General features: G+C 40.2%; 1 protein-coding gene across 2 annotated transcripts in view; it reads right to left on the bottom strand.

Moving 5' to 3' along the window:
• Nucleotides 1-2,658: 2,658 nt before the first annotated feature.
• The window catches only part of slc6a9 (solute carrier family 6 member 9), an 81,854-nt gene continuing 60,089 nt past the window's right edge, over nt 2,659-24,423 (bottom strand). For both annotated transcript variants that reach the window (XM_031730720.2, XM_039602206.1), the window contains 12 exons: nt 23,429-23,585; nt 18,071-18,202; nt 17,645-17,921; nt 16,072-16,204; nt 15,825-15,959; nt 15,601-15,704; nt 14,134-14,371; nt 11,429-11,563; nt 11,239-11,338; nt 10,157-10,257; nt 9,364-9,534; nt 2,659-7,955 (listed from right to left, as the gene is read on the bottom strand). In XM_031730720.2, the coding sequence (XP_031586580.2) occupies nt 7,695-7,955; nt 9,364-9,534; nt 10,157-10,257; nt 11,239-11,338; nt 11,429-11,563; nt 14,134-14,371; nt 15,601-15,704; nt 15,825-15,959; nt 16,072-16,204; nt 17,645-17,921; nt 18,071-18,202; nt 23,429-23,585 (1,944 nt within the window). In that variant the 3' untranslated portion in view covers nt 2,659-7,694. The remainder of the gene's footprint in view (nt 7,956-9,363; nt 9,535-10,156; nt 10,258-11,238; nt 11,339-11,428; nt 11,564-14,133; nt 14,372-15,600; nt 15,705-15,824; nt 15,960-16,071; nt 16,205-17,644; nt 17,922-18,070; nt 18,203-23,428; nt 23,586-24,423) is intronic.

The raw sequence follows: 24,423 nt of genomic DNA, 5'->3' as shown, positions 1-24,423 counted from the left end.
TAACAGAGTCTTTTTTTTTTAAACTGATGACTATAATGTAATTCCTTTAATACTGAAGAAATCTTTATTTCCTCAGGCTAATTCTGAAACCTTACAATCCCTGAACCATTAATCAGTTACCCACTGTACTGCGTTTATGAGTTTCCTTAGCTCAATGATGAGATATTTTTATGCCAGTGAAACAAATGAGAACTTAGAGATTCAGGTTATATATCAAGGGTGGTTTTTGGAGCTATTGTACCAGTAAAGATAAATAAGACAGAAGGCTCTAAAGACGGCATCTCTTTTGTATCGTAGGTGTCGATGAACATTACAACGCCACGCATGGCTTCATTTTAGGACTCAGCTAAGATATTAAAATATCCATATCCAGATAAAAGAGAAGTAGAAGCTTCAGTCTTTCCCCCCCATGAATCAAAATATGCATTTTTGTTCTTGCTCATCTTTTGCTTGTAGGCACTCTTCACAGCAGTGCTGACTTAGAAGGGTGAAGCTTTGCCTACATGTTGATGATTTTCTTTTATATTTACAGCCATACTGCCCTCTTCTGACTCCACATGGGTAGTGTGATCATTACATCCAGCATCCAGGACATACAGTGGAGTAAGTGATCACCTGTGCAGCTTCACTGGCATGGGTGCATATATGTTGAATCACTGTACATGCACTATTTAAAAAGCGTGAAGAAAATGGATCCAAGCTTAGCCGTGTTAAAGAATTAAATGTTAAGAGGTTAGCAAGACTTTGAAAATTTTGCTTAACAGTGGAAATGACAGTTTAATACCCTTTCCCTTTAAAGTCCCTTTATTTCCCAAGACTTTCTTAAGTCACCATGTTTAATTCTAGGCATTGTATTTGACCCATAGAGTGAGGAGCAGATTGGTTTGATCCCACTCAAATCATTACAGAGCAACCACTTATTTCCTGTGATGAAAGTTTTCAATCCTGATACAAGTCCTCTGTTCTCGCATGAGGGCGTACTTAAAATTGTAACATTGTTTTGCAGTTTTGACTCAGTACACCTCCAAAGTGGATTTTAAATCAAACAGTTATTGCAGACTTTCAGTTTAAATTAAATGGGTTTTTGAACAAAAAAGGTATCAAGTGTTTAGTGAATTGCAGCAGTTCTTTTCTAGCCCATGTTCAGAGGCTGAAAGTTAAAGTTTAGTGACGAGTAGTTTCATGACCAGGTTAGGTCTGTGACTTTTTACTATTTCATGAAAAATAAAGCAAACATGATATCTCAAGTTGATTCGAAGTGTTGATTTAGTAGCTTTACACTGTAATTTTAAACATGAAGGCTCTATTCAATTCAATTTTACATGTATAGCACCAAATCACAACAGTTGCCTCAAAGCCCTTTATATTGTAAGGTAAGACCCTACAATAATTCAGCAATCAAATGATCCTCTATGAGCAATCACTTGGTGACAGTGGGGAAAAAACCCTTTTAACAGGAAGAGACCTCTAGCAGAACCAGGCTCAGGGAAGGCTAGTCATATACAGTGACAAGTTCAAGGGTAATAGAAGGAAGATTTAAGTTTTGCTGTTGTGTTCAGAGACTTAAAGAAAAGTTGGTCGGCCATCTGTACATCTTCAAAATATGATGCAACAGGATGAGCAGAAACAGTGTGTCCAAACTAATTGTCAGCTGTACAGGAAGATGTAAAACTAACAGTCCTAATATAGGTAATACTGTATCAAACTGAGTAAAGGTGCATTTTACACTGCATGCTATCAACTTTAACTTTAGTCCACATTGCACAAAAGGATGAGACTGCGATGGATTAAGTGGAGACTGCTCCAGGACAGAAAAATCTAGATTAAATTGTTAACATAACTTCGGCTCTTCACAAGCATCTGCAAAGACAGCATGCTAACGCTAAGCTAGCCAAGAACCCATAGCGATGTTAGTGATTGCTAAACCCAAGCCCAGCACAGTGATAAAGTGAGCCGTCATTTGCAGTGAAGCGGATGAGCAGTAAGGCTGCAGCTTGTTTATACCTGTTCATGTTTCTGCAGTAGAGTCAGTGTGACGATCGCTTTAAAGTTTGCGTTGTCGGCTTTGTGTTCATACCCTAAATACTAAGGGAAAGATCAAACTGTTAATTGGTAATTATGAGACAGTGTGTTTCAGATAATTTTACAGAGTAACATGAAAGTAACAAAAGTAGTATAATGAATGTCTTTCTCCTGGGTGTAATTAAATAACGTACCGCGTTACTTTTAAGAAGAGCGTTCTGTATAACATGTAGTAACTGTTTTGAGTAATAACCCCAATGTTGATCACAACAAAGAGGGGAAATACCTCCAACATGCTCAAACATTTGACCACGCAGCATGTAATTCATTTGTATGAATGTCTTTGATATGCTGGTGACTCTCAAAGTGGAGCCAATGAGAATCGATAAGGGAATTGATAAGGTCTTGAATCGATAAGTGATATCAATAATGGAATCTAAATTGCTAAATTCTTATCAATTCCCATCCCTACTCGCAAAGATGTGAACATTTCAATCTTGTAGTCTCTGTACTGTGATTTGTTTTTTTGTAGCTCAAGTCATTTCCATACATATAAAGTATTCTATTCTGTAGTAAAACCATCATTTCTGTACGTGCATTAAAATCAACAAAACTTGAATAGACAACACCGAGCAGTGATCTTTAAAATAGATTTTATTTATCATTTTGTAATTCAATAGCTTACGATACACAGCTGACAGGACTAAGACATTTCAATGAATTTTGGCCCTAAAGGTTGAAGAACACGAAGAACAGACATGGTTAGATACACAGACAGATATGATAGAAGGTACCAGAAGAACTGTGCTCTCTTTTCTTTTCATTTTTTCTTTTTACTTGTGCTTTTTCCCCTCCACTCCACCCATGAAACAATTCACATTGGCATAGCAACAACAAAGCAGTGTCCTTCAGCCAGAACACTGAACAGACATGATTTACTTTTCTTGTTTTGCTAATTTTTTTTTAAATGGAAGTTTGAGTTATTATTGTAATTATATATTTATACATTGTGTTGCTTATATAAACACTCATGATCTCTTTAAAGTGCTGTGACATGACATTATGCTTTTATGACCAGTAGTAAGAAATACAAGAGGTAATGTTTTGTAATTCACAGAGAAAGCAATGCAAAATGCGCAAATGTTTTGTTTTTTCACTACAGTGGATCAGTTGTCCTGTAAACCTTTGCCTAGCTAATGTTCTTCATCAACATCAGTGACTTTCTGCACAGCTGCCAGCAGTGGAAAGCGATGGTAAGTAGTCAAGTTTCATCTTTCTATTCATGCAGTTATCAAGAAATCATAGTTAAATCAAAATCAAACAATAGATGGACCCATTTCTGAAACATATGGCACGTAATTTGCCTACATTTCCACACAAAACAAGATTACACGCAAGAATAAAAACTGTATTCCTGATGCCGATTCCCTCGTGGTTGCTGAGTAATTTTGGTGTTTTGATGTCGTTAATTTTTTTTTGTTTTTAAGGACTACACAGAAAAAAAGGCAAACTGTTCACACTGAGGGCCACAGGATATTAAAAGTAAACAGTGATGTATGACTGTTGGCACTGCACAGATGAAAGTCAATGTAATACTGTTAAACACACACATACAAAAAAACAAAAAAAAAAGCATTGTCATATAGTGGCTGCCACTGTCTACACCAGAGCACACAGTACAAACTAACCACTCTTTTGTAGTTCAAGTTTCAATGCAAAGCTTTTTGTTTGGCAATGCTTTTGTTAATACCAGCTGGCTTCGTCGGAATTTCTCTGTGGATACAGTGTCAAAAACCAACAAAAAGTTGCGTCATTGAACGTGGATAAACAACGGTTAAAATCAGAGGATAAAATATGTACTTGTCCTTCTTTTACTACAAAAGATAGACTGTATATGATTAGCAGAGTAGGACTAGATTAGAGGTACATGGACATCAATACTGACACTACGCCTGCTCTACATGCAGGCTCAGCAGTTAGAGCTAATCCACTACACACAGAATACACAGTACACTCGACATTTTCTACATTACACTACAAATCAGGGGGGAAAACAACAACAACAAAAAAAAAACAAATAAAAACTGAAAGCAACAACAACAACAAACACAAGAACAAAAAAAACCTCAGTCGATATCTGCCCCTCAAGACCCAACCCCCCAAAAAGAAAGAAAAAAAAATGAACACCCACCCCAGAAATAAAAGCAAAGTAAAACACGCACAGTCTGATTATATATGTTTTTCTTTACATTACTGTACAATGTGAGGAGGAGATGCGGGGGCCAGCAGAGGTGGCCAGGGTTGAAATATATAGAGAGATAGCATTGCAGCAGGCTGGCTAATCTTCACTTATTACAACATGAACACAACGAGGCAGGCAATCACAGACAGGACGTGGTCTGAGCTACAAGCTGTCCCGACATACACTGAGAATAATCAAGTTCTTCATCATCTTTTTCAGCAAGCAAGACCTTACCAATAAAGCAGACTTCCTAACGTATCCAACGTGGTAGGTTAAGCTAGGTTAGCAGATGGTGATAATATATTGTTTCACAGAGCACCTGGTTTTGGAGTAATTTAATTAGAAATAAACACTAATCACTCTACCACCTCCCTGCCAAAAAACAAAACAAAAAAATCCACCACATGTGGCCTGATAGTTCAGGAACACATCAGAACCAGAGGGTCCAAACAGTCCGCTAACCAACTAAAGCTACAGTTCTCCATCTACAGGAACAGCTTCCTATCAGCTTTTCTTTCCTGTGCAAAAGGTCGTTAAATACGATCAGTAGAAATGTGTGCTCGTCTTGGAATGCTCACTGTGCTTATTGGGCTCTTTCAGTGTTTCTGTCAGGATATTTAGCCTCTTCAGCCAACTTTTCCACTCCCAATCTTGTGCTCCATCTTGTGGATTACCGGAGCAACTGCGCTGATATATTAAAAACCACTTTCTGCTTCTGAAGAAACAACTGTGGGGACCTGAATTTTTTTCTTGACATTTTATTGGTCACAGATGCAATTAATGATGGCTCAGTTCCATTAAGAGTCAAAGTAAGCTGTGAAAGTGCTCTGGCACCGTCAAAAGAAGGCCCTCCAATAAAGCAGTATGCAGCCATCATTGCTACCCCTGCGCTTTTCCTAGAGTCACAAGAATATGTGCCAGTTTACATTGAGATTGTGCTTAAATACATCTGATACAGGTATGTACTGAATCAATTACCATTTTTGGGAGTGTGTTTATTTTAAGTTCTGACTGAAAGGTAAAGAATGAATACACTACAGCTTGTGTTAGCTAAGCTTACAGCGTTAGCTTAGGCAACTGTGACTGTGCAGAAAAATTCACATCCCTGCTCTTCAAATGGCCACTAATTAAAAATGAATTTGCTATATTTCTTCTTAATATTACTTTTTGTTTTTAACCGAAAATGAAATAAGTTGCCTGTTAATGACTGAGACACCAGCCAAGACACAGCGCTGGGCTAGCTGTAGTCCAGTTGTTATGCTAATGTAAGCCAACTGTAGCTATGAGATTGACATCGATATTCTACTCCAACTCTGAGCAAAAAAGTGAATATGGTTTCTACAAATAAATATGGGGCATATAATAGACAGTTTGCTTTATTATACTAACATGTTCACTACCTGCACATCACAGCCCTCATTTAACCAGTCTGGATAATCTGACAAACTGTAAGAACCTGGAATTGGAGACACAACTTTGCCTTTTGAGCTAAAAGCATCTCCCAACATCTAAGGAGGAGTGAATAGAAAACCCTCGCCCTGTTCTTCCTTCACACCACCATATAAATCTCTGACACCACACTTCCACAGCAGTCTACTGGAGGCCTTCCGGTCTCCGGGGAAGCATGACCCTGCATGCTAAAGAGTCCACTCCCTACTGCGTGTCACCCTCCGACATAACCACAGTAAGTCAAGTAACAGATGAGGAATGGTAAACACGGTTAAATGTGATTCCGTAGTGTCACTTTTTTTGTACAAAATAAACATATGCGGTCGTTACTATTTACTAAGTTTACAAGAATGAGAGGTAATAAAGAGACGTCTAGCGAGACAACAGTACTATGCAGCTACATGTAAAACTACATCAATGAAAAGGTTTTTCTTCTGGAAAGAAGCAGCATCTTCTCTACTTTCCGTCTCTGCCAGTTACAGCACAGCTTGGCTCAGAGCTTTTAAAAACAAATGTCTGTAAATACATTAAAGGTTTCCACTGACTGTAAGTGACTGACGTGTCAGTCTCTGAGAAACATATGTTACCAAAAACATGTGCAGGACTCAGGTAACTTAGGAAATGTTTTTGGTAACATGCCTGAATGGGGCAGATTGCTACGACCCATAGGACACACACAGACTACGGCACACTTTTTATACTTCCTAGCCTGGATTCTCCTTCACGGATCACATCTCATGATGAGTTTCACTCAAACAGAATTTCTGGAAGACTTAATAAGAGATGGCACTTCTATATATATATATATATTTATATACTTATATATACGGAGTTGCATTGACCTGGTTTGCGTGTATGTGTATGCGTTTTTGGACAGCAAGGAAAGTCCCTAAAATCTAGAACAGGCCAACTCAGTCGAAGCAAGGTTTCCACTAGCGAGGAACCACAAAGTTCACCTTCGCTTCGATCCTGAGAATTGGGCACTGGGACCTCTTCTGTTAAAAACAATGATTGTATGTGTGTTTGTGTGTGCACATGCGTGCGAATGCAGAGTTACAGTACAGTTCACTGATGTTTCTCTGCTTAAGGTTTAAGCAGCTTTAGTAGGAGGAAAAAAAGTTACCAGTGGAGGAAATTTCCAGAGAAAATAAGCCCTAAGTGTCAGTTATCATCTTGGGTGTTTGTTAAATATTTGTGCTCTTTCGATTTTTTTTTTCCTTTATAAGAAGAAGCAGCATAAAAAAAACAACAGGCTTAGTCTTAAGCTGAGATCAACTACGGTTGAGGTCACTGTGTGCTGTAAAATATACAGATTGTATGAGTGTGAATGAGAGTATTCGCCTCTTTTTTTTTTTATCTGGCTAAACAACAGAGCCTTTTACCATCTTTGTCAGACTGTAAATGGCCCATACAGGCACATTTTACCCTTCTCCTCCATGTTACAGCACCACAACAAGTCTCCAGCTGCCGCTACAAAGTCACCCATCCCAAACAGAACCAGCTAATGGTATAAAGGAGAACAGTGTGTGTCTCTATGCTGCTGCATGCACAAAAACATAACCATGCAGCTTCACAATCTACTGTACCTCTAATGGCATATGAAGATGACGTATACAAGTTTTACAAAAAAGAAAATGAAAGGAAAAACCCCCCAAATATTATTAAATTATGTGGAACAAATTAACAACTCACTCACTCACGCACACGATGCCATACGCACAAATCTTTTGGGTGATGAGCCAATTTTTCTTTTTTTCTTCCTTTCATTTTGTTTTTCTGCACTTATGTAGAGACAACACACAGATAGATAGAAGAGGTTAGGATAGATATAATAAGCCCTTACAATATGTAAAGGTCTCCAGTGAATGGGATCTCCCCCACAGAGGACTGTGGGAAAGTGGGGTTGAGGATGAAGGAGAAGGGAGGAAAAGGGAAAGGTGTGAGGCTTTTGCCCCCTGATGCCGATAGAGCGGAGTGCTGTCTATGCGCTGGGGTTGGGGTTGTTGTGTGTGTTGGTGGAGCCGTTGCTTCCCTGGATGGTGAGGCTAATCTCATCCTTCCTCTCCTTCTCCTTTCCCTCCTCCTTTTCCTTCTCCTTTTGTTCTTCCTTCAGCTCATCCCTCTCCTTTAAGGGACGGGCCTCCACAGTGTCTTCGGAGGCCATAGGGGCGTAGCGGCCTGTCCGGTGCTCCTGGAGGGCAGGGCCCCACTTTGGATGTGCTCGGCACGCTGCCTTCAACCTCTGAGAGAGAAAGACAGACGAGCCTTTTAGAGCAGAAACATCAAGACTTATGAAGTCAAATTAGGTTTTCATTAAGTGACGCTTTAGCTGCTTTCCTTTCTTCAGTAGCTCCCACACATAACCACTGTGACTAAACTCCACTTAACTTTCATTTTCTCTCCATGCTTTTTAGTTCATCTGATAATTTAGCAGCTGCCATTGCACATTCACATCTCTTAAACAAGATTTATGGCCTGTCTAATTGTCAGAAATTGCAGTATTCCAACAGCCGGGCAGCTTTGTGCTGACACACATTGTACTTTCTAGACTTTCTCCCATTTGTTATTAACAGTTCTGCAGCACTTGTGATCTTTATAAAACCAAACATGTGGCATCAGTGTGGTTACAATGTCCTCCTGGAGAGACTGCATAAAAAAGTGCACTGTTATAGCCTGCTCATTTTCATGTGTGTGGGTTTTTTGTTATTCTTGTTCCTTTTTAAAAAAAATATGTCACTTCCCTTGCGTTTCTTAATTCAGTGTTATTTACATAGCACAAGTTCACAACAATAATAATTTCCAGGCATTTTATATTGTAAGGTAAAGGTGCTGCAGTTTTAGAGAGAGAACATCAGTTGACCAAAAATTCCCCTGTGAGAAAATGCTTGACGATAGTGGGGAGGAAGAACTTCCTTTTAACAGGAAGCGAGCCAGACTCAGCCATGCAGAGAGAGAAGGAGAAAGAGCGAGAAGGAAGCTAGCCATGTATTGCAATTCACTGTGAGGTCATATCTTTCTGTTTATATCTCATCATATCTTCTTGTGTTTTCAGTTTTGTTCATTGTTGCCTGCCTGTTTTGCTGCAATGTCTGCATTTAGGCCTTCTACCCCAAACGCAGACCTAACACATATGGTGCCTTGCTCTGTTTTCCCAGTCTCTATGACAACCAGCTTTTCACTCCTAGTGTAGCTGTCGGCAATAAGGATCATAAAATTTCAACTGGCAGTTCAAGTGACCTCAGCACTAACTGACACCAGCAACGCAGTTTTTCCTCCTCAAACTCATCTGCCAAAAGCAGAGACGCTTGGATTGATATTTAAACATCGTTTATGATTTAAACTAATAGTTCGACTGCTTTTAGAGCTTACATAATGCAAACCGGCAACTGAATTATGGAAAGAGCTCTTTCCATTATTCGGCAAACATACTTCAGCTGATATGCAGTTCAGAGCTTTTCAGTTGCTCAGATGATGTTAAAACTTTAAGTGATTTAATTTGCAGTGCAGCTCTTGCCTGCAAAAATGTTTTAACACGTTGATCTTTTTGAAAATTTGTTTAAATGCTTCAGAGGGAAATTTAGCCTTTTGTATTTAACTATAGAGCTTTTTATATCAGCTGAACAGAGAGGAGACTTTTGGGGAAGCTGTACCTCTCTAAAGGTAGCTCCTGGTGACTTTGAGATCTTGTAGAGGGCGTAGATGGGTATGCAGACAACCGAGGACAGAGCCATGGCAAAGCCAATAGCCAAGGACCAGCCGGGATACACGTAGTCATTGTAAGTAATGGGTTTGTACTGGATCACTGTGAAGATCAGGATGAACTGCAGGGACAAAGAGAGAATAGAAAGAGCCTCAATGTGTGCAAAATGCATGTATAACACAATAGTAAAGATATATGTCACATGGGTGGGTAAAAACATGAAAATATAAAGAGGAAATTAAGCCAGTGCAGGTGAAATCACCGTTGACATCGTTATTTAAAAGTTGCAGATGATTAAATAAACCCTGACTGCAGCCAAAGGCAGTGAGTTTAGCCAACAGTGCTAACAGTGGCCCTGGAGGGCAGGGCAGCACTCTGTGCAAAGAAATGAAAGAGAGAGAAAAATGCCTGAAATCTGACCAGTAATCCACAACAATGAATTTCTTGGTTAGCCCAGCAGCTTAGTGGACTAAAACGCCTGCTTGGGAAATACCATTGATATCAGCTGCATGTGTCCATTTCCCAGTCAGAAAGCTTTGCTTTTGGAGGTTTTAACTGGAAACAAAGCCAAAAAGATTAGCACTGATGGCAGCTCAAATGTAGGTCGGGTCCATAACAATGCGTCAGCAGCACGGGGAAGTTGAGAACCTTCCACTCAACATCCCGCAGACTGCAAAATATTGGCAAGCTATTTCGTCACTACGTCTGGTCTTAGATCAGTGTGCTTGTGTGTGTTCGCTTACAGAGATAATCACAGGCGAGATGAATCTCCAGCAGACTTTGAAGAAGAGAGGAGGAGGAAAGCCCAGCATCATCTCTACATCTTTGAAGTAGTTCCTGTGGCCTGCAAAGGAACAAAAACCCAACATTCATCATCATCATCAACTTTGATTACTTGTACTGGATTATGTGACTAATATGACTCGCTGTGGTAAGTGGTATTCTAGTTTTTATTAGGTCTGTTAACTTAGCGCTTCAAACTATGGAGTCCAAAACCACTGGATGACATCACAGTGACCACGTCCGTCTTTGATACTGTCTATAAATGGTGAGTCATTTGGGTAGAGGTCAGGTAACTGTTGAATTAGTTGTTTAAGGAGTTCTTTCAAAGCCCTTTGGTGTATTTGGGTTCATACTGAACCATGACCCCCTTCTACACAAAGATGGAGACCACAGCCATCTATAAAGGATGGAGTGATACTTGGATGGAGTGACCCGTGGCCAGTGTTGAGTTGAATCAGGGTGACCATGGTTCAGGGGGTTGAGAAGCTCATCTTGTAACCGGAAGGTTGCCGGTTCGATCCCCTGCTCTGTCTGTCTTGGTCGTTGTGTCCTTGGGCAAGACACTTCACCTGCTGCCTACTTGGCCAGAGGGGCCGATGGCGCGATATGGCAGCCTCGCTTCTGTCAGTCTGCCCCAGGGCAGCTGTGGCTACAACTGTAGCTTGCCTCCACCAGTGTGTGAATGTGAGAGTGAATGAATAGTGGAATTGTAAAGCGCTTTGAGGGCCTCGAAAAGCGCTCTATAAATCCAGTCCATTATTATTATTATTGTTGTTATTAATCAGTGCAGGTGTCCAAAAGGTAGGCAAAATGCACAAGACCTAGTACCAGGTTTCATTGTGGGTTTGGTCCACTGTGGTATCATTATCTCTCCTGTTCATATTCTGAATGACACCCCACTGTTGGTCGTATATCTGAGATCAGCTTGAACACTTATTTCGGTGTGTTTCAGTTTGTGCTCACTTAATGTGATTACATATTTGTAAAAATTGAACTACCACACTTAGAAAGTGCACCATGTTCTCTTTTTTTCCCTCCTTACCGTAAATATACATGATGCAGATGCACATGATGCATGAGATGATGACCAAAGAGAAACTGGCAGCATAGTTGTCCATCAGTAAAAGCCAATAGATTCCTGCCTGCGCACACACACACAAAGAATGAGTCAAAAACTTCAGCCCAGTGAGAGAGTGATTGTGTTTAAGGATGTGCTCGCCACATGTTTGTACCTGTGTCGTTAGCGGCACTCCCAGTAGAAAACCAGCTATGGCCACTGACAGCGTGACTACGGTCTTGTTCTTGATGATCCAGTCTGTACCAATTTCATCGACGATGGCCGTCACTAAGGTCTCCAGCAGACAGAACTACACGAACAGGGAAAAAGATTTGACAGGAGATGAATTCTTGATCAAACTTCTGCTTACATAACGATAGACCAAAAGGAATCTTGACCAAAGGGATTATCCATTGTTGAGTGATTGTGAGGATAAAAATTCCTCACTTTCATTGTCCTGTGTATTTAAATGTATTTTTAATTGAATACAATTGGTTTATTACAGCATTCCTTAAGAGCAGCCACATATATATCCACTGTACTGTGAATTTGATCTGTAAATATTCACTATATGGAAGTAAAAATCCACCTCTGTAGCATAATGTCTACATATTTTACCAAAAATACGCAGAAACTCTAATAAATGTCTGAGAATAAAACACCTTTTATTCATACTGGCTAAATGGTTAGAATAGTACTACAACCCTGATTCTGAAAAAGTCAAGTACACACACATACACATAAACACACACACACAAAGCATGTTTACCAGCATGTGTTGCATTATCTTTTGTTAACACTCAAATGTTTTTGGAAACTGAGGGGGCAATTTCTACAGCCAAATGTTTTCCTGTTCTACACCCAGTGGCCACATTATTACGCAGACCTTTAATCTGGTAAGTATCAGGTTTGACCCCCTTTTCCCTTCACAACCAACTACATTTTTCATGGCACAGATTCAACAAGGAAATACTCAGTGGAGGTGAAGTGGACTCAATGTCATGTTTAAGAAACTAACTGTAAGCTGACTACAGCCACATTGATGGGACCACTGTGGCTATAAAGGGATGGACATTGTTAGCAATGATACTACTGTAGGCTGTTGCATTTAAACAATGCTCAGTTGGTACCAAATGTCCAAAGTGTGTGTAGAAGATATCCCCCATACCATTACAGCACCACCAGCAGCCTGAAACACTGTCAGGATGGATCCGTGCCTTCATCTTGTTTATACCAAATTGTGACACTACCGACTGAATGAGACCATTTTTCCAATTCTGTGTTTGCCAATGTGCTGGAGCTCATCTGCTTCAATGTGTTGGCTATTTAGAGATGCTCTTCTGCATACCATGGTTGTTATGAGTAGTTATTTTAGTTACTGTTGCCTTTCTATCAGGTTGAATCTGCCCAATCTCCTCTGACATCAAACAAGGGATTTTTGCCCAGAAAGCTGCTGCTTACTGGATATTTTCTTTTTTATGGACCATCCTTTGCAGAGATGCTTGTGCTGGAAAATCCTAGCAGATCTCCAGTTTCTGTAATACTCAAACCAGCCTATCTGGCTAACAGCTCTGCCACATTTAAAGTAATTTAAATGGCCTTTCTTTTGTATTCGAATGCTTGGTTTGAATGTCAGCAAGTTGTCTTGACCATGTGCTTGTGCCTAAATGGTGCCATGTGATTGGCTGATTAAACAATTGTGTTAACGAGCAGTTGGTGTACCTAACAAAGCGGCTGTTGAGTGTATTGCTTAATATAAGATTTCAGCAGCTTAACAGTTCAGATCTGCACTGTAATATGTGCTGTGCATGTTATCTTGATGAAATAAACAAGCCCTTCCCTGCCACAGATGTCCCCTGGATAGCAGCATATGTTGCTCCAAACCTGAATATATCCTTTAGCATTAATAGCACTGATGCCATGGTCACTGATTAACTTTAGATTGAGAAATGTTAAGGAGGGTGAACGCCCATCTTTACTTCTGAAACACTCCATTTCAGTTTCTTTCCACTCGATAGTTTTGTTTGGCTGGCACCAAATACATCTTTGCAGATACAAATTTCCCAGTTTCACCTAAATTTATCATTTCAATGAGATGCAAATGGTCAGCAGCAGAAGACCACAGAGCATGCCACTCCTTTATTTGAAATATTTAGCAGTTTAGCAAGTCCAAACTTGGAATCAGGGTTATGAGAGGTTACGTCTATTAAATTCAAACACTATTATTTAGTGGGACATAATGTTCACCATCTCGTTTTAGGAGGAATATCATTTTGTAGCTATGGGTCCACAATCAATTCAAAAATATAGCATACTAGTTCAAACATCACATCTAAGTTATACCTACAAACAGCACCTATAGTCTCCCTGAGTCAGCGATGAAAAACATGTGGCACACAGGCAGACTTACTGTTGACTGTAAATGACTTGTAAGATTTTTAGCATTACACATCAGCAGATCCAGATCAGATCTAATCCTGAGTTCCCCACGCAAACAATTCCAGTCAGTTCTCATTCCAGTGAGTTCATTTGGTCTGTTTACAGTATCAGCATGCACTGTAGGTTCACTCAGCATGCAACAAACAAGGATTAAAGACAGCATTTGCACATTGTTTTGTTGTTTGAAGGTAAACTGGAATTTGGTAGACCGCTCCAGCTGAAAAGATAAAACAATCTATACTAATGACTGCACATATACAGTCACCTATCTATATGTCTGTCTCCATACACATTTAGTGTGATGTTTAATTTATTATATCCACAAGGTCAATGCATATTAATTACTTATACTGACTACTAAGCTTAATTAAGAAATGAATTTCACACAGTTCATAATGAAATCTTCGAGCGGTGTGTGACGCTGCAGTTTCTTGCTCTCACCTGAGTTCCCAGTCCCAGAAGGATGAGCATGAAGAAGAAAAGCAGCGACCACAGCGGCGAGATTGGAAGCAGAGTGAGGGCTTCTGGGTAGGCCACAAAGGCCAGCCCCGGGCCGTGGTCAGCCACCTCTGACACGGGGACGTTGAGGTGGTGTGCCATGAAGCCCAGGATGGAGAAAATGACAAAGCCAGCATAAACGCTGGTGGCACAGTTGGTTATACTGATGATGATGCTGTCTCTGTATGTTGAAAGGAACAAAGAACAAAACCAATTATATGAATACATACCGAACACATTTTAAATGGTTAAGAGAAAACAAACGGGATCAGCTGATCTCGATCTACTCAACAGTCTGCTGAAATGTCAATGTTTAATAAAACCGTGAATTAATATAGAAGATGGCTTCATTAGTCTTAATAGGCACGATGTATGAGTCAAGATAGTGTTGTAAAGCTCATTTACTCTGTTTACACTAGTGCTGTTTTTCTGCTCTTTTTTTGACATTGACTGTTGCCCGGGAAACACCTTTTCATCTTCTCTCCCTCCGACACAGACTCGGACTTTGACCGTGTTCAGATCTAAACAAGGGAATACTGTGTTTCCACACTGCTTTCTTTTCTCACATTTCCTGTTTAGGGTTACCACAGAGGATGTCTTTGATCACTTTGATGCCAGTCCGTTTCCCCACACATACGGATTCTGCTCGGTCCCACTCTATCTGCACTTCTGCATGCACACCAACTGGTGGTGTTACAGGAGTGCAAAAAGCATCTCCACCAGGGATGGAGCTGCAGAACACAAGCTGATTAAGTTGCCGTGCAGCTGTGTGCACTGATAGCACAACTTCAAGCTTCTGGCAGAGGAACACATTATATCTTTAGCTTCTCTCCTTAGCGCCCTCCCCCGACACCCTCACTCCATCAGCATGTGTGGACAAGCTCAGGAGAGTAAATGACATCTTTTTCCCTCCTTATCTCCTTCTCTGTCCTTTTTCCTCCATCTTCACCTTCTCTTTGGCTTCTTGCACGCTCCCCTGGTGTTCAAGCACATGGCAACCAGCCTCCTAACACGAGTCCAAAAGAGCGTTTATCTCTGTGCCCACTTACCTCAGCTTCTCTTTTTGCGAATGACTATTTTACCCCACTGCTCATAGTTGCTCCTTAACTCTTGCTCTCACTCATTAGCTCATCTGATGCATAAACTCAAATAAGGTCAGGATTTTTTTCCAGAGCGAGTTACACTCAGCACAGCACTCACCACAATAACAAAACCAAACCTATACTGTGTTAATGTTTTTATAGGTGTGCTTTTAAGGTGCTGGCAGTTGGATTTTACTCCCTTTAGACAAAGCAAAGTCTTTTCCTCCTAATTTCTTGCTTAGTAACTCATCATCGCCTGGCCCTGAATGTGTATTCTTTTTCCTTTAAAGCATAGCTTATAATGAGTTTACTCATCGTCTTTACCAACCTGAAACAGTTGTTGTGGAACTTGTTATATGAAGCCATGGTAATGAGACCACCCCAGGCACAACCCAAGGAGTAGAAGATCTGTGAGGCAGCATCTCCCCACACCTACACAAACAAACCCACAAACCGTCAGAGGCAGTACAATGATGGGGGGAAAAACCCAGTTCAGAAACATTTCTATATCAAGCGCATCTCATTCATCTACCTGCTAATGGAAGTGCATACCTTTGCATCAAGGACTTTCTGCCATTGTGGAGTCAGGTAGTACTTGATGCCATTGATGGCTCCATCCAGGGTGATGCCACGGATGAAGAGGATAGTCAGAACGACATAGGGGAATGTGGCTGTGAAGTACACCACCTGAACACACACAGATAATCACACAAGCTGTTAAAATCATCCTATACACAAGCGCCTTAAAATGCCGTCAAGCCAGGGTGCGTGTGTGCATGTGTGTGTGCTCTAGGCTCACCTTTCCAGATGATTTAACGCCCCTGATGAGACAGAGGAAGACGACAGACCAGGATACAGCCAGGCATCCCAGGATAGGGAGACGGACCTCTCCAAAGTTCCCAATATCATCAGAGATGTTCAACACATAGTGTCTGATAGACAGACAGACAGAGAAGGTTTCAGGTGCTTTAAATACTTTACATTTACACGTCTGACTAAAGTTGTGCAAGAGAAGAAAACTCTGAAAGAGAAAAAAGGCCCAGCTTTGCACTCTATCAACAGTCTTCAGCACATAGATAATAGAAAACTTTAAGCAGAGCCACAAAAACCTTGTATCTTGTGATCAAACACATCCATCAATCTGAAATAGTCTATGTGTTATTTTAATTAGTAATGAACAGGTAGTCTGTACCGACAAGCTGAGCAGCCCCACATTACATAATCATATGTACCCTCTGTCATTAAAATGCTAAGAAAAGCATCAGAGAGTGCAGTTACACAGGGCTGCTCCTTCTGCAACACATTTGAATAAGAGGCAGCAGATCATAACACTCTGACTTCCACTTTGATGGTCTATATTAATGCTACTAATTATGGATGTTAAGTGATGCGAATGCCACAGGAACTGCTACACTGGCACAAAAATGATGATAAAATTCCAAAGAAGTTGACAGTGCTATGCTACTGAAAGTACCAATGTTATTGGAGATTTCTGCAAGCACTGGAGATCCTGTACAATAACAATATGTGGAATGGCAGTGGCAGGTGTAGGACAGGTCTGCCTCAGCTTTAGTAAAGAGAATCATGATATTTCTCTTACACTTTTGCTCCCTGTGCAACAAAATGCGAGGGTGAAAACTGAAGCCAATGCGGAAGTGCCAAAATCTGTAGTGCCTGGAGTGTCAGGTCAGTCACTATAGGGTGCCTGCTGTGAAGTACGGTATGGCCCTAACATAGTAAGAGTCAAAACGCTAAAGTTCAGACAAAATGCAATTTCCAGAAGCCAGCGACTCACCTTATGGTTTATGCACACTCTACAATGCAAACCATCAAATTTCTAGCATTGTCACATCCCTGATAATTGATGCATATACACCACTCTCACTTTTAAATAACATAGCAAAGCCTGAACTTAACAGTAGATGTACCTGGATATCCGCTTAAAGATCTCCTACTTTATGCAGATTTTTGTGGCTGTGCTGGACAACAGAGTGCGCAGGAGTATAGTAAACACCCTGCATGTCAGCTGACATGATGCAGACCCAACACTGTACAGAAACTTCTGCCAGTCCAGTCAGATCTAGTCCAAATATTTGAATACTTTCTGCAAACATGAGGCCTCTTTGAGGCAAGCTTATCTGATAGGTCCGAGTCAATTTCGACCTCTGTTAAGAATGATAGGCCTACACAACCAAGTCCAAAGAGGTTACTGGTATAAGTCGGCAAAACAAAGTGCATTACAAAACTCAATCATTGCATGAGCAAGCATTCCTGATTTATTTTATATATAGTACTACTTCGCAGAGAGAAACTTTTGGTTTAACTGCATTTTTGGTGTCAGCCTAAGTGCATCATATACTTCCTGTTCTTACTTCCAGTATTCCTCGCTTGGGCTGGTCCTCTTGGTCCGGTTCACTACCTCAGACACCCCAGCTACCAGGCTACTGGTAGCATTTGCCAGGCTAGCGTTGAACTGGTGTCCGCTGCCAACGACACCGCTGCAGTCTGGCGTGTTCCAGGGGTTGTTGCAGTAAGTCCATGGAAGCAGGTTTGTCATGGACAAGAAAAAGTAGTAGAAGGCAATGCAAATAACCACATTGTAGTATATCCCAATGTAGGTGGACACCACCATCATGCCGTAGCCCACGCCTGAAGGTTGGACAGGATGGAGAGAAAAAGATAACCAGGTAGAGTACATTAGAAACTGAAATGTGAAGTGGATGTAACTACTGCTGCCTAATTAAATTTTCATATAAACAATAAAATCAATATTCACACAAAGACATACACACGCATACCTTTAAACATGGGGCTGATCTTCCAAACCCCCAAACAGCCCAAGCTGGCAAACTGACCAAAGGAGAGCTCGAGGAAGAAGAGTGGAATGCCACAGAACACAAGCATGATGAAGTACGGCAGCATGAAGGCACCTGGAGGAGAAAGTTAACAAGGAAGTCAATTTCTCTGGTCCAGAAAGACTGGGAAGGATACCCGAACACATTGATTTAAAGGGACACGTCATATTTGTTTCCAGCTTTATATTTTTATTCTTGGATTTTGCTAGAGTAGCTTAGTATGAATCCCAATTTAAATGTGAATCATCTACTGTTGGGCCTTGGTGGCCTTATTTGGTCCACTGTCTGGAACAAGCTGTTTTAACTCTGTCAAAGCCAACTGTCTTCTGATTGGATGCTCCTCAAAAACAGAAGGTTTGTACAGCAGCTGGATGGGCCTTGTGTGCTTACAGCCAGAGCTGTATGCTGACAATAATAGACAATATTATTATATCCCCTCTATATGAAATCACTCGGAGCCAAAAGTAGAAAAAAACAAAACAAAACTGAAATTGAGTGTTTAGTGAGTCTACTCAAAAGTCTGAACTGACCTCATTATTGTAAATTTGGCCTTGTTTAATATGAGTGTCCAACGTTATTAAGTTATATGACAGAAAATGAAGTCAAGCATAACTCGTCCCCTTTGATATAAATGGTGCCCTATTCAGTGTTTTGTTACCAGCAAACTCTTAAACAGCTAGATGCATGGTCTGAGAACACTTTTTGTGTTAGTCGTGACAAAAATATCCAAACCTACAAGGCAAACAAAAGTCAGCTGCCTCCTATTCTGTTACCTGACAAAGATAATAACTACCATGGAGCCAGATGAGCATAATTACTGCAGAGATGCCAAGTCCACAGACACCAGCAGACAAAAGAAATCAGGCACATTATATAAGCCGGCAGATGTAGTCTATAAGTATTCTACATAGGTAGGCTCTCCAGCTACAAGCCAGAGAGGTACAATGGACCACATGTTGTCATTAAAAACATGCTGTGCTATTATACGGTTTAAAATACTTACGTGTAAGCAATGATGTGCAATTTAACACTTAACCAAATCAAGTCTTACATGAATTGGACCCATGCCAGTAATATAGTATACAAAATTATAACTGAACCTGCAATTAAAAAAAAAAAAAAAAAAGCCCATGAATTTCATCTGTTATATAACCTCCCCAGAGTGAGCAGAGAGGTCACTAAATGTCCAGAAGAGTCTGTTCAGCAGTGCAGCAACTCTCTGGTGGTTCAGACTGGACCAAAAACCAGACGGTCATCTATGCGTGTGTGCACGCGCTAGTATGTTTTCATAAGATACTCCACATGTGAACTATGTTGGTGCAACCAGCTGATTCCGTCCAAACCTTTTCACTGCTGATGAAGTGAACTGTCACTGCTGCAGTATCTGCAGCTGTGTGTTGAGCTAACGCATAGCCTGCATATAGAAAGTCCTTGCGCAGGAACGCAAGGCTCCTGCATGCATGACACAAATCCAAATATTTGCACTGTAGGCTTATTATCTGCAGCTGGGGTCATGCCAAGGAAATTAAGCACTGAGTGAGGAGAACTGGACCAACATTGCTGCTTTTCACTACACGTTGGTACAATTCTTGTGCATGTTTTCAAAGGAAGATGCAAGGTATTTAAAACACAATTTAGGCTGTTTAATGTTTAATCCACAGCTTTTAGGATGCATCAGAGTAGGGAGCAAAAATACTGACAAAAGAGCTTATTTTGCTGTCATGATGTTCTTACGCACTGAATACGGTAGCTATATTATGAAAGCAGCATAACGGCAGCAGCACCTGGATCTGTTCTATGTGCTCAGACATATTTTGACAGCAATCACAGCCCAACAAACAATAACTGCAAACCTTTATGCCTAAAAAGATGTTTTGCATTGAAGTTGAGCACATAATGTGTGAGCTATTGTGGAAAAAAGACAGCTGCGCCGAGTATAGGTCTATGAAATATGTTTGAAACATCCGGCCTGCACAATGATCTGATTTTATATCTCAAACAAATACACAGAATAAAAGAACTTGCTAATAATGTTAGCACAAATAAGTAATCATACCTGCTAAATTTCCTTTTTTTGAGATTTTAACCCCAGTTTAACTGTTAAAGACCTTTTATTCTTTTCCTTTTTACTGGCACATATTCAGTGCCGTGGAAAAGTATTTTCCCCCTTCCAGATTTCTCCTTTTTTGTGCATATATGATATATAAAATAAAATGCAGCTTTTAAATATTGATTTCATTTATTAAGAGGGAAAAAAACTATCCAAACCACCTGGCCCTATGTGAAAAAGTAATTACCTTCCCCCCTTGTTAATCATGAATTAACTGTGATTAATCACATTTGTTTGGAAAGTTAAGTTCAATTTCACTAGCCACACCAAAGCCTGATAATTGGCAGACCTGCTGAATCAAGAAATCACTTAAACAGAACCTGTCTGACAAAGTGAAGCAAGGTAAAAGATATCAAAAAGCAACACATCATCCCAAAGCTAAGAAATATAGTCATTGACATCTTCCAGTATGGAAAGGGTTACAAAGGAATTTCTGAAGATGTGGTACTTCAGTGAACCACAGTGAGCCAATATCCACAAATGGAGAAAACTTTGTGGTGGACCTTCCCAGTAGAGGCAGCCCTACCAAAATTACGGTGAAAGTACACAGATAACTCCTTCAGGAGGTCACAAAAGAACCCAGACCAACATCTATAAAACTGCAGGCCTCACGTGCCTCAGGTAAGGCCAGTGCTCATGATTCAAAAGTAAAAAAGAGACTCGGCAAAAATGGCATCCATGGGAGACGTCCCAAGAGAAAACTACCCTCAGATTAGCTAAAAAAACCAAACAAAAAATGTTTTACTGTTCCCCAAGACTTGTGAGAAAGTATTCTGTTGAAAACTAACCCAGCATTTCATATAAAGAACATCATACCAACAGTCAAACACGGTGGTGGTAGTGTGATGGTCTGAAGCTACTTTGCTGCTTCAGGACTTGGATAACTTTCCATAACTGATGGAACAATGAATTTTACTCTCTACCAAAAAATCCTGAAGAGGAATATCCAACCATCAGTCTGTTCACTGAAGCTCCTGCACACTTGGGTTATGCAGCAGGACAGTAAACCGAACCACCTCCGAATGGCTAAAAAACCCCAAATGAAATGGAGTGGCCTAGTGAAAGTCTGGACTTAAATCCAATACAGTTGCTTTGTCATGACCTTAAACAGGTCATTCATGCTCAAAAACCCTGTAATATTGGTGAAATAAAACCATTCTGCTAAAAAGAGTGGGACAAAATTTCTCCACGGCGATGTGAAAGACTCATTCCCAGTTATCACCAACACACAAACACTAGTTCTTAGGTTTGGGGGGTATTTACATTTTCACACAGGACCAGACAGGTTTGGAAAGTTTTTTTTTCCCTTAATAAATAAAATCATCAATCCAAAACTGCATTTTGTATTTACCCGGATTTACTCTTTGTGTAATATTAAAAAGCATTTATCATCTGAAACATGTAAGAGTGGCTAATATGCAAAACAAATTGGAACTCAAACACTTTTTCTTGGAACTGTATATCCGATTACAGCGTTGGATTATCATTTTAAACAACACTTAAACAACGCTTCGAATAATGATGTAAAAGTAGTTTCCGTGAGTCAGAACAGAAGACTTTGGACTCCCCTCTAAGCCCTGTTACAGGGGCAGCCAATTAGAAGAAAGTAGGTTTAACCTCCTAAGACATGAACTCTTTCATTGCATGCATTTTTAATTTCTCTTTGCTATTTGGGCTGATTGGGACCTGATGAATATAAAAACAAAGAATTACGTGATTTTTTTTTTTACCTGATTTTTGTTTCTGAGAAAAATGAGATCCACATATGAGGACATTCGCTTTAAATTCCAATAGGACAGTGGCAGTATAACGTGCTCGTAAATGGATATCAGGCCCTTGTAGAGCAAAATTTAGTATTTTGGTCTAGACAACCCAAAATGTGATGTCCACATATGTGGACGCAGGTCCTAGGAAGTTAAAGGAAGGGGGATGTTAAAGGGAGAGGAGCCATCTTGTTTCAAACAGAGGATTTTTCAGCAGCTGATAAATACTTAGTATCTTATTACACTAGGGTTACAACCCAAAATACAAGTTTGAAAGCACCCACTAGTTGCCATGATAGGAAACATGATTGAATAACAGTGGTATTGCCTCTGAGCGACTGAATTATTTCTAAGTTGACACGTATCTGATCATATATACAGTGTAGAGAATATAAGGGGAAAGTACAATCTCAATACAACAAACAAACAGAGAAAAAGAACCCTGAGAAAACCCGAACTTTCTCAGTTCTCGACCTATAGACTGTGTCTATCTGCATGCCTATATTATGTGCAAGAACCCCCTTTTAACAGGAAGAAATCTCATTCTACTTTTGAATATCCTCTGAACCACAAGTAACCCAGCAGTCGGAGAGCAAAGTGCTTCGTTAGGATAATATGGTAATATGGAGGTCTTTAAATATGATATTAAATATTCAAGTACTTAAATGTGAGGAGAAGGATTTTAACTTTGAGCCTGTAATAACAGGGAGCCAATGAGGAGCCAATATAGGAGAAATACACTCCCTCTAAAAATATCAACAGTTTATAAAAGTCGATAAACAGAACAATAGTACATAACTGATATCGAAGTATTACACCTGGTAGGAAGGTATGGGAGGGAAGCTAGTCTAAAGGTGCACAAGTCTAATTCTACTTTCTTTTGTTTTAAATAGAGTTAATTCTTCCAAAACACAAGTTATATATGATATATACATAGTAAGCTTCTTTTAAATGTACAAAAATAAATAAATAAATAAATGAATGCAGCCCCTCAGTTTAGCCTGGGGAAGAAAATATTTTTTCTAGACTTGAAACCCACTTTAACTTTAACTTTCTGATTGGCAGGCTCTGTGGAAGTCTGCTGAGGAGCAGCAAATGTACAAAGTAATGTAATTACTCTCTTTCTGATGGCTCCATACAGGCTGGAGACTGAATATTAATATGAGGCTGGAGCAACAAACTGAGCAGGATATCAATACTACACTGATTGCCACTCGTTTGTGGATCTCATTAATAGAACAGTTATAATAAATGCAGCTTCTGATGTTTAATAAAATTTAAACTAGAAAAATTGCAACAGTTATAATAAATGCAGCTTCTGATGTTTAATAAAAATCAGTGTCTGTATCATATTATGAACACGGGTACACTGTAGTTTAGTTTGTCAATGCAAAGAAAATGGGCTCAGGTCTTCATTGTAATGCTTACCTCCTCCATTTCTGTAGCAGAGGTATGGAAACCTCCAGACATTGCCCAGGCCCACAGCATAGCCCACACTGGTGAGGACAAACTCAATCTGGTTTCCCCAGTTCCCTCTCCGGGAGTTTTCATCCTTCTTCACTGGCTCTCCTGGAACTGCTCCGTTCTACAACAAAGACACACAGAAAGATAGAGGTGACTTCAGGTGACAAGGAAGCGAGTGTGTTCCTGAGATAGTGCTGCTGCAGCAGGTCCGGCAAGTGCACCAGGCAAAGAAAAATCAAAAGGGAAAAACCCCCACCTCATTTAGAAGCATGAATGGGAAATGGATGCTATGACAGAGAGAAGAATCCTAAGAGCCCCTTTTTTCTACTTTTTTTTAACCTTATTTGGCCATCGGATTCAAATGGATTGAAAGTATTGTTAGCAATCATCTTGGAGTGCATGTGGAGTTTAATTATTCACTGTTTGCACTCCCGCTCATTGAATATATTCTGTAAGCTTCTATCTCATCTACTGCAAAGTTTAACATAAACATAAGGTGGGTGCGCTGGAGCAAACAGGATGAGAAGTGAAATCAGCGCCTTAAGAACAGCCGATAAGCTTTCGGTCATGTCGTCCTGATTTGCAGCTTCTTCTCTTCCTCCACTCCCTCCCTGCATCCCTCCATCTGCTGGCATCAGATGGTCGTTCTCTCCTGACCTCCTCTATAACCTCAGCTGTGTCTGTCTGTCTGTCGGTCTGTGGGTGCACAGCAAGGTACTTGTGCTCATTCAGTGTAATAAATGCTGCTAATTTAGGATGTACTTTATTTTAGTGAAATTTGAGCACTGCCAGAGTTACATTCCTTCACCTGCCTCGCTACGATCTACGAAGTCTTGGGGTTTTACATAGATTTGCCTTCATTCTGGTAATTCAGTTAGACAAATCTATGTAAAGTACAACAAGACAGCAAAATTGTTTTAATAGTTTTCAAGAGGTAAAATTTCTGTATTTATGTATGG

Source organism: Oreochromis aureus, linkage group 18 (assembly GCF_013358895.1).
Source record: "Oreochromis aureus strain Israel breed Guangdong linkage group 18, ZZ_aureus, whole genome shotgun sequence".
In the NCBI taxonomy this organism is placed as follows: Eukaryota; Metazoa; Chordata; class Actinopteri; order Cichliformes; family Cichlidae; genus Oreochromis; species Oreochromis aureus.
The sequence above is the reverse complement of the archived record's forward strand: the minus strand, read 5'-3'. Positions and strand labels throughout refer to the sequence as shown.